The 11,098-nt window shown below is 36.7% G+C and overlaps 1 protein-coding gene and 1 pseudogene across 3 annotated transcripts; both read left to right on the top strand.

Annotated features, from left to right (window-relative positions):
- Positions 1-112: 112 nt before the first annotated feature.
- On the top strand, positions 113-5,346 carry LOC147491544 (bifunctional 3-dehydroquinate dehydratase/shikimate dehydrogenase, chloroplastic-like). 2 transcript variants are annotated; one of them, XM_086566137.1, is made up of 3 exons: positions 113-442; positions 2,436-2,541; positions 4,889-5,346. In XM_086566137.1, the coding sequence occupies exons 1-3, from the start codon at positions 279-281 to the stop codon at positions 5,138-5,140; spliced, it is 522 nt and encodes a 173-aa protein (XP_086422263.1). In that variant the 5' UTR covers positions 113-278; the 3' UTR covers positions 5,141-5,346. The 2 variants fall into 2 exon arrangements, with proteins under 2 accessions (XP_086422263.1, XP_086422264.1); XM_086566138.1 differs by lacking the exon at positions 4,889-5,346 and adding an exon at positions 2,730-2,972.
- A 2,676-nt stretch (positions 5,347-8,022) lies between these two features.
- Positions 8,023-10,556, top strand: LOC147491543 (pentatricopeptide repeat-containing protein At2g36980, mitochondrial pseudogene; annotated as a pseudogene). The gene has a single exon (XR_015199852.1). The product of XR_015199852.1 is annotated as a pentatricopeptide repeat-containing protein At2g36980, mitochondrial pseudogene (transcript).
- The last annotated feature ends 542 nt before the right edge of the window (positions 10,557-11,098 follow it).

Raw genomic sequence — 11,098 nt, 5'->3', positions numbered from 1 at the left:
ATGTAAACCAATGATCATACGCCATCTGTAACCTACAAAAAAACACCAAACACTCGACTCCTATAAATAGCTGACCACTCAACTCAAGTCAAATCCCACCAACCTTCTCACTACCTCACGGTAACTTCGAACCAATCAACTTTTTTTTTAACTTTCTTCACTTCAATCTTGTTTATTAACTATTTATATTTTGGATTTTGTCGTTAACGTCACCGGATACTGCTCAAACAAGTAGTAGTAATAAGAATAATAATTCAACATTAATATGTGCACCAATAATGGGAGATTCGGTTTCAGAAATGTTAGTTGACATGGGAAAAGCAAAAGAGTGTGGAGCTGATGTTGTGGAAATTAGATTGGACTATTTAAAAGATTTTAATCCTAGTCATCATCTTGAAACTATTATTAAACAATGTCCTTTGCCCACACTCTTCACTTACAGGTATAGCTTATACTTCTGTTCTACTTAGGGGTTGTTTGAGATTAGAGGGGATTATCTTATTCAATGCATCATTCGTTATGGAGAATCTTTAAGTGTGTATAATGTTTGTGAGTCCGGATGAAGATCCAAATGGCTTTCATAGGGAGCATTATATTTATGAGATGAAAAAATTAAGTTTCTAGTTGAAGTGTTTTAAGGTTTTCTAAACTTCCCTATGCATGTAGCAGTATGGGGCTGTAGGTGGATAAAATTTTCTGTATTCCATGGCTCCTAAGATCAGATCAAGAATTGTAATTATTCGTCAAGATCAGTGGTGTTGTACTGTTGGTTATCTTATTTATAAAAATACAATAAAATATGTAGATGTAATATTTCTGTCTACTTTTTTTCTTTGTATGAAGATAGCCACAGCCATTGATCGTGATGCACCTAACTTGAGAATATATTACTCCTATTGGTTTTAAAGTGTTTTTTATCAGTATTGGTTTTAAAGTTGGGATCCATGTAATGTATTTTTCTTTTTTTTTGGGCTTGCTACACCTCATTGCAGATAGTTTGTTGAATTCATTTATTTGAACAAAGCATTAATCTGATGTAGAAATCCTTGGCCATATTCATATTATGAGAAAAATGTTGTAAGACCATATGATACAAAGCCACAATCATATACTGACCCCTAAGTACATGAATGCACTCATAGATCTCTTCTTATGAATGCACTCATAGATCTCTTCTTAGGATTACGAAATTGACGAACTTAAGAGATATATGACCTCTAAGTTTATATACCAAGGTGATGAGCATCCTGTGTGATTTTTGAGTATTACTTTTTCTAGGAGTCCGTGTATGTCCTCTTGAGGGAGCTCCCAATAGAGAGGGCTCCCTATTGCCTAAAAAAAGGGGGTTAGTTAGATTTACCCTCATTAATAGTTGCAATTAGTGTTACTCTTATTTTCAAAAATATTAGTGATACCCTCCCAATTGCAAGATCCAACGACTACGAGATGATTTTTTTTTCAGATGAAGAAATTTGACTGTTAGATCTTACAAATGGGAGGGTATCACTAATATTTTTGAAAATTGGAGGAGGATAACACTAATTGCAACTAGTAATGGGGGTAAAGTCTAACTAACCCAAAAAAAAGTGTAAACGTGGACACTTAGATTGATCTAGTGCTAAATAAGTTTCGCAGACAATAATGGAATAGCCGCGGTATGATCATTATCAAAGAAATTAGTGTTCAAATTTCTAAAAGATCATATATAAAAATATTTATTTCTGAACATGATTTTGAGACAGTTTCTAAAAGCTTCCACATGTTTCAAAATTTTAACATAAATCAAGACACAATTGGCATTTGATAAAGTCATATGCAGATGAATTTAGTGCAAACAAATAATATAGTTTAAACAAATAAAATCCTATAAAAGAAATTCTAGTGACTGACACTTTGTTCCAAAGAACCCATGTCTAAAACTGGGATCCCAAGTTGCCATGTGCAGCGTTTTGAATATAATGTACTACGCAAGTCCAGCTCATTTGAGTCTCCTCTTATTTGCGTTCTTACCTACTAATTGCCTACTTCGAAAATGTCCTAATATATGTACAATGCTGCCAAAGAAATGAGTGTCCAACTTGGGTTTCGCAACCCAAGATCGCATCGACTCCTTCGTTTAACGATGGAGTATGGATTGTTAGTTTTGCTTCATGTACCACACACATTATTCTCTCCATTTATGCATAGGCCCTTTTATACTTTAGTGCTTTATATTTCCGTTTCTTTTTGAGCATATGACATATCAATTCATGTTGTCTGCTCACATCTGCTATATCTGTGATTCTTTTCCTATGCTATTACTGAGTTCAGGTAAATGGTGAATGAGTTTCTGTTTTACTCTTTCTAATTCATCATTTCCATGTTATAATAAAAGCACACTGTTACGTTGCATCTTGCATCATAGAAACTCTTCTGAATGCTATTTATTTCTGTAGACCAAAGTGGGAAGGTGGTCTTTATGAAGGAGATGATAGTAGGCGATTGGATGCGCTCCGACGGGCCATGGAACTGGGTGCTAATTATATTGACGTTGAACTTCAGGTTGCATTCTTATTAGCACTCAAGAATTAAAAGTATATTAATGGCTGACATATTGGGATCTTCTTTACCGGTCAGCTGGTGGGAATGCATGGTTTATTTGCAGTTGATTGTGATTTGTTTGGTGATTTCACGACTAATCACGCTTGTTTAACTTTTCTTTTCCTCTTTGGTTTTTTGGTTGAAATTAGGTGGGAAAACCTGAGAAAACCTGGCTTTGGTACTATTAGGAGTATTACTACTGGCACCAGTAGAATAACTGACAGGGTTTTCTATGTAAGGCTGAGTCCAATGGCTCTCTATCCATTTAAAACTAGAGCTAAAGTCAACAGATTTTACTCTCTATCATTAATTTTCTCTTTGACACAATGACCTAAAAATACAACATACTTTGCAGTTTTTTACGTTAAATACAATATATTATTTTCTTTGCCTAAAAATACAAGATACTTTCAATTTTTTACAATTGATACCATCTGTTAAGTAGAACTAAACGGAATACGATTTGGCCGTTTAAAAAAAGCCACGTGACTTGCACGCAGAGACACAGCTAACATACACTACAACAGTATGGGACAAAGGTCTAAAGTATCGGTAAGTATCTCAAATTATCAGCAAGTCAAGTTTTGATAAATTAAAAATAGTACGGAATTTCAGTCTGATATTTTGAAAAAACGGAGAAAGAGAATAACAAACAAGAATTGACCTCAAAAGATCTCACGTACAATGGCGGAAAACGAAGAAGAAGCAGTTTCTCAAAACAACCCACTAAAACCCAAATCAAGACCCATTGTTCGTATTGGAATCTTTCTCATCTCTCATAGTACCCTTGTCAGTGTTGTTTGTTGTATTGCAGGGGTTTTCACTCTTTTTCTCCTGCCCCTTCTTGCTAAGACCACTTATGTTTCAGAAAATGCTCTCATGCCAGGTCGGTGTTAGGAGGAGGAGTGTAGGTGCAAGCTGATAATGAGATGATAAGGAAATGAGTCGTCATGCAGGCAGCTACTTTAAAACGAGAATCTCTTCGAACTTGCCACGGTAATCTTGAAAAGGTACCACTTAAATTGATGGACTATGCGAAAACAACTCAATTCCATGTTATTGGCCAAAATGGAAAAGGTAGAAAAGGAAAACATACTGGTATCACTGTCCTTTTCATTGTGTATAATGTATAGTGAAAACAAACAATTGAGAAAATGTGGTGCGTGCAAGTCACGTGGCCTTTTTTAAACGGCCAAATCATATTCCGTTTAGGTCTACTTAACAGATGGTATCAATTGTAAAAAATTGAAAGTATCTTGTATTTTTAGGCAAGAAAAATAATACATTGTATTTAATGTAAAAAGCTGCAAAGTATGTTGTATTTTTAGGTCATTATGTCTTCCTCTTTATACATACAAAGGATTCTACTCTCTATCTCTATTTTACTCTCTATATATAGAGAGTAAAATAGAGATAGAGAGTAAAATCATTTGTTATATACATAGAAAAATAATAATAGAGAGTAAAATATGTTGACTTTAGCTCTATTTTGTTGACTTTAGCTCTACTTTATTGACTTTAACACTACTTATAAACGGATAGGGAGCCATTGGACTCATCCTAATAAATTCATAGGATTTAGAATGGATAGAGTGATTGAACAAATTATAAATAGTGTTTCCCATGAAAAGTTGTCCCCAAGATCTGTCAATCTTTTGGTTTATAACTAAGTGAAGAATTTTCACGCCGAGTGGAGATTAGAATTGATGTGCATTATGGTATGTGTTTCCACTGATCATCCCAATCCCATTAACAAGCCACAGACACAAATGAAAGAAATAAATATGAAGTCTTCCCTGTTCCATCCACAAGTTCGTTTGTTGAGTTATTCTTATTGAATGGAGATATTCTTTAGAGTGTTGAACTCATAAATATGCTTACTTGATAGTTTTTTCTTTCTTGGATTGAGCTCTAGTCCAAAATCCAAATCAATGTAAATTCTGTATTCAGGATTTACTAGTCCATTTCATGGAATCCAAGATATCGTATATCAAAAGATAATTACCACTTAGAAAAAACACACACTAGATAATTACGAATTTAGATCTTCTAACAATCCAATTTTAATAAAATTACTGAGACTGCTGTGTAATGTTCAGAAAACTAAGTCAACTGTACAGATTCACCTGCAATTTCGAATGAGCAGGCCTATTAGTCATTCATGTTCTAAACTTCTAATACTCTAAATTTTAAGGACTTTCCATGAAACCACTATTTCTTGTGAATTTATTTTCAAAAAATGGTTGCAGTTTAGTACTTGTATACGTCTCGCAATAATGTAACATTTTTTAATATTGAAAATTTGAAGGTTGCCCGTGAATTCATCGATTCCATCCATGGGAAAAGGTCCAAGAACTTCAAAATCATTGTATCCTCTCACAACTATGAGCGCACTCCAACTTTTGAGGAAATTGGTGACCTTGTTGCTAGAATACAGGCTACTGGAGCTGACATAGTTAAGATCGCAACAACTGCTCGTGACATCACAGATGTGTCATATAACATCCCGTGTTTTATTTCTTTTATTTTTCTAATAATAATAATAATAGATAATAGATAAAATAAAATAGGATAAGTGTTAGTGGAAATAGGAGACGTGGGTTTATGGGATAAACTTTCTTCCCTATTTCGGGGGTTTTGTTTTTAACAGAAAGGAAACAGAATAGAGTGTTTGGGGAAAAACACAGCGAGAGTTTTATACAGAAAAACGGGATTTTACTGAAAGAAGAAAGGGAAGGTTTTCTTGTAGCTGGCTGATAATCGGAGAGCGCTACAGGTGAGTAGATTTTATCTCTCACGGACTACTATATCGATGTTTTTTTCATCAATTTCAAATCTACGGATTTATTATCAAAATATATAAGTTTTATGTTTATTCTTCCTGTTCATTCTATTATGTGCGTAATTTTTGACCGGCATTTGAAACTCTTTTTAGTGTGATCTCGTCACCTCCATACTATATCATGGAGGCGCGAGCCCCAAACACCGTCACCTGCTTAATACTTTTGATATTGTGATACTGTGGTTGTGTAGATTTTGTTTTTTTGAACTGTTAATTTGTGTATTTGTTGGATGATGTTGGAAATCGAATTTGTTGGTATAGTATAGTGTTGGTTTGAATTGAGGGTGATTGTTGGTGTCGGAGAGAGCTATCGTCGCTTTGAAGAAACCGGTTAATGGAGTCACCGGTCTTGTTTGGGTTGGTTTAAACTCTTGTTGTTTTAAATGTGTTGATTGTTGGTTGGTTATGGGTTAGGAGGATTGATGGAGGTTGGAATGAGGCTGTCGAATGGATGGGTCTTTGTTGGGGCGGGTTGGAAGCTTGGAGAAACCATTAATGGCGGCGACGACCAAACCTCCTCCATAAAATCGTTTTGAACCGTGATTTGGTTGCTTATTGTTGGTTGTGGATGTTTGTTTTAGTGTTGTAGAGTGGTGGGCGGCTGTTGGGAGCTTGAAGACGCATCAATGACGTCCAGTCGAGTTTTTCCCAGTTTAATAAAATCGCGATTTGTTGGTATCATTGGGTAGGGGTTTTCAGCAGGAACCAAACCGCTGGAGTCAAAGTGGCGGATTAGTGGAGGCTGGTGGTGGTTGATTGGTGGAGAGGAGCTGCTGGAGAGAAGTTGGTGAGGAAGATGACACTGTTCCTTAGTAAGGCTTGGGCCGAGATTGGGCCGAGATCTATTTTTTGTTTTGGGCCTTAGTTTGTTTAGTTGTTGGGCTGAGACATTAGTTTTCTTTGGGCCGAAATCTATTAGTTTGGGTTGGGCCAGGTTCTATTTTGTTCTTGGGTCAGACCACATTGGCTTGGGTTGAAACCAATTAGACTTTGGGCCTTTGACTTTGGGCTTTTGGGTTAGAGGAGTTTGGGGCTGGTTGACTGCTGTTGACCCTTTGGCAGGTTGACTTTGACCAGAGTTGACTTTTGACTAGGGTTGACTTTGACCACTTGACCCAATTTGACCTTTTAACTTCGGATTATGATTTGGATTATTAAGATAGGTCTAGGGCTATTAGCATGCTTGGCTTTAGGCTAAGACCTTTATATATACGTGTGTATGTGTATTACCTACTATGTGATGTTTCAGTTTTTATGATATGCAACGTTATGACACTTAGGCATCAATCTAATTAATAACACGTAACCAAAAATACATTAATCAAGATATTCATTCTTTTTCTGAAATAATATATGCAATAAAATTCAATAATGCATAAACAAATTTACCACCTCTTTTAGAACTCTCCACGCCTCAAGTTGATGTCATATGTTAGGTGGGCATTTATTGAATGTGCCATAAATGGCCCGTTAGCGTTATATAGGGGTATTCATTGAATGTGCCATGAATGACCAGATTGTTTGGACTGCCTTAGAGAGGAACTAAAGTATACGCCTTGCGGGTTAGTTGTATTATTTGATTATGCGAGTGTTTGGGTTTACTTTTGAATACCTAATATAATATCTACATAGGTTATATAGAAATTCTAACTTTCTTTTGCAGGAGGGTAGGACTTAATAACATTTTGTGCAGGGACGCGGTCCTACCCTTATCCAAAAGTGGATATAAGTAAGTTTTAATTAAGTTATCTAGTTATAATAACGAGTTATGATAATGAGTTAATAGAATGGAAGTCTTGCTTGGGAAGAGACTATCTTGGGTTGAAATGATCTGAACTATCTGCTTCCCGTCCGGTAATGATTAAGTTATGGAAAAATATAAAGTGATTGTTTGGATAATTAAAGTATGATAATGGTTTCATGTGGTTAGTCTACTCATACCAGCAAATTCCATTTTGCTGACCCATGTTTGCTTTGTTTTGGCAATGTGGGTGTGTTATTGGGAACATAGCTGGAAAGCGGAACCGCCGCTTTGATTTGGGATTCTTGCCCTCGAGCGGTCAGATTTAGTTTTCTTTTAGGTCTGATTCTTATTGGAAGGATGTAATAATGTAGTTTTTTTTTTCATATGACATGAGAATACGATGTTGAGGATTTGTTATTCTTAGAATGTTATATTGATGATTTTTGATGGAAGATAGACTTGCATAAAGTAATAAAGAGAATTTTTGGAGATTATTTTTGTTGTTAAGATTCTTTATGATGTGGGTTTTAGGTTTTGACATATGTTGTATCCACCATAGCATTTGGGTTTTAGACAATTGAACCAAGTGATGTTTGAGATATTTATATTTTAAATATTCATTTTTTTTTAATTGTTTAGAAATTCGGGCTGTGACATGTCACATATGTTTCAAATAGCCTTGCATTCCCAAGTAAGCAATGCAAATATTGTTCTCCTTGTACTCCTCTTAGGGGCCATTTGTGTTTGCCTCTTATAAGACCTTGAGGTCTTATAACCTCTTATAAGATGTGGCCTAGTGATTTTTGACATATTTTTGGTTTGCTTTTTTGCTTCTTATAAGAGGCATTCTATTAGAAATCATGTCTATTTCCCCCGTGGAGGCATACCCACGTCTTATACCCAAGGAGCTTTTTAAAGAAATCATGTCGAAATACTAGGCGACTTGCTTTCAGAGAAACAGCAGTTTCCATTTCCATGGGCCTGGATGATTCAGTATATGCAGTGGTTTGTAACATAAACTGATTTGATTTGACCGTCAAACGAATTAAGCATCTCATCTGTGTATTTTGTACTTTCTTGGGAGTGCATTCCCAATAATTGTTGTATCTTCTGTATTATCTGAAGGACTTCAAAGCAATTTTTACTGCTATGGTTATATAAAAACGATCTATGTCCGATCTGTCCTTGAATTAATTGCCCTGTCATTAGTCTTTTCCATTGCCAATTTGTTCAAAATATGCAAGTACGATGTTTGCTAAAGTCAAATTAGCATCCCCAAACTTTTTGTCCAGCAAGTGAGGTAACAACCCAATGCTAGCTTCAATGGCTGGAGGTCTATTATCAAATCTTAAAGTCCAAAATCTGTTCAGCTCGGCTCCACAAACGAGGTAAGCTTTAGTTTTTCACACGAGATTATGACATGCACTCAAAATCTATACCACCTTACATCTAAGATCACTGCATTAGCGAGATCGGGTCAAATAACCACTGCAAGAAAACTATTTGATGAAATGTCTCAAAGAGATATAGTAACTTGGAACGCCATGCTCAGTAGTTATTCTAAACTGGGCTTTTCTCAACAAGGAATGGAACTTTTCACAGATATGAGAATTTCGGGCTTGAGACCTGATCATTTCTCTTTCACGTCTTCTTTAAGTGCGTCTGCGGACGCCGGGGAGCTTCATTTTGGAAGGAAAGTTCATGCACTAGTTGTTCGTTTTGGATACCAATTTTCAATGCCAGTGTGTAACTCACTTGTTGATATGTACGGGAAATGTTTGCTTCCGTCGAGGGCGAGTAGAGTTTTTGAAGAGATGGAGCAAAGGAATGAGGTCTCTTGGTGTGCTCTGTTGTTTGCTTATGTGAAATTTGGAGATTTTGAGAGTGGGTGTCGAGTTTTTAATGATATGCCGAATCAGATAGAAGTTGCTTGGAACATTTTGATGGCTGGTTTTTCTCGATGTGGCCAGACTGAAATGTGTATGAACTTGTTTAAAAAAATGAAGGCAAGTACATGTAGCCCCGACGTCTGGACATACACTGCTCTTATGAGTGCCTGTTCTGAATTAGCAGAACCTTTTCATGGTTGTGCCGTCCATGCATGCATTGTTAGAAGTGGTTGGAGTTCAGCAGTTGCGGTTAAAAATTCAGTTTTAAGCTATTATGCCAAATTAAGTTGTCATGACGATGCTGTTAAGATATTTGAGTCGATTAGTTCTCCAACCCAGGTTTCTTGGAATACAATGATAGATGCCCACATGAAAATGGGATTGGTTCATGAAGCCCTCGTTGTGTTTCAACGAGCACCAGAGAAGAATATGGTTTCTTGGACAGCTATGATCACAGGGTACATGAGAAATGGGCACGAAAAACAGGCCCTTAGCTTCTTTGTTGACATGACAAGGAATCTTCTTCTACCTGATGATTTTACTTTAGGGGCTGTTCTTCATGCTTGTTCTAACTTGGCTGTACTAGGCCATGGTAGGATGGCCCATTGTTGTGTAGTACGTCTTGGTTTCCACTCTTATGCTTATGTCGGAAATGGCTTAGTTAACATGTATGCGAAGTGTGGAAATCTAGAGGAATCATTTCGAGCTTTTACTGATATTTCTGATAAGGATTTGGTCTCCTGGAATGCAATGTTGTTTGGGTTTGGATTGCATGGGTGTGCTGTAAAAGCCCTAAAGATCTATGATGACATGGTAACTTCTGGGTTGAAACCTGATAGAGTGACTTTTATCGGGTTGCTGATGGCTTGTAGTCACTCAGGACAAATAGAACGAGGCCAGGAACTTTTCAAGTCAATGGTGTTGGTTCATGGACTCACTCCAGAGGCAGATCATGTAGCTTGCATGGTGGACCTGCTTGGCAGAGGTGGGCACTTGAGGCAAGCAAGCGAGTTGATTGAGGAATATTCAAAGACAATTACAATTACTTCCCTTGAAGCCTTGCTCGGTGCTTGTGCTGCTCATGGAGATGTGAGGCTTGGGGCAAAAGTTGGGGAGAATTTGATTTTGATGCAACCAGAGAAAGAGGTTGGCTACATGATGTTGTCAAATATCTACTGTGAAAGTGGGAAATGGAAGGAAGCAGAGAAGATAAGGAAAGCAATGAGGGAGCAAGGGGTGAGGAAGAAGCCTGGTTGTAGTTGGGTAGAAGTGGGAAACAGGGTCATGATGTTTGTAGCAGGATGGAGTCATCTTCAAATGAAAGAATTGTGTGTGTTGTTAAACTTTCTAGATTTTGAAATAAGAAATCCAAGTTTTATTATATTTGAGAATTATTGAATTTTGCATATGATGGTGATAAAAACAAAGGCTGTGTTTTGATTAGCACATGAAGCCATGCAGGGTAGTTTCCCCTGTGAATATAATTTGTGTGTTTTGATTAGCACATGAAGCCATGCAGGATAGTTTCCCCTGTGAATATATTTTGTTGGAGAGACTCCATGGGAAAGTAGAAATTCCCTTGTCAGGAAGAGTATGTATACCCTTGTTCATGGAAGTGTTTTTACATGTAGAAAAGGTACTTATTAGATATGTTTTCCATCTCATGGAAACTCTCCAGGGAAATTATACTCTGCTAATCAAACATCTTATTATCAGCACAGCATTCATTCAATGGAAAGAGAAGTCATATAGCTGAAACTATTGGGTCATTAACATAATAATAAGATTTTCATCAGGTCTTGATTAGCTATCTGGTGATAATAGATTATTTGGTTTGCTTAGACTTTCTTTGAACTCGGCTATCCCTAGTCCTTTGGGATAAGGTTTTGCTGTCGAGATAGGCTTTCAGTCACTTTTCTAGGATCCGATGTTGCTAACGCCTCGGTTGAAGATAAAGCAAGAGAAGCAGCAAATTCCTGATTCCTGACTGGAGTGCTAAATTTGTGAAAATTGCAATCATAAATGTTAAACCGTTTTATTTTG

The sequence above is a fragment of the Coptis chinensis genome, chromosome 6 (genome assembly GCF_015680905.1).
Source record: "Coptis chinensis isolate HL-2020 chromosome 6, ASM1568090v1, whole genome shotgun sequence".
In the NCBI taxonomy this organism is placed as follows: domain Eukaryota; kingdom Viridiplantae; phylum Streptophyta; class Magnoliopsida; order Ranunculales; family Ranunculaceae; genus Coptis; species Coptis chinensis.
The sequence above is the reverse complement of the archived record's forward strand: the minus strand, read 5'-3'. Positions and strand labels throughout refer to the sequence as shown.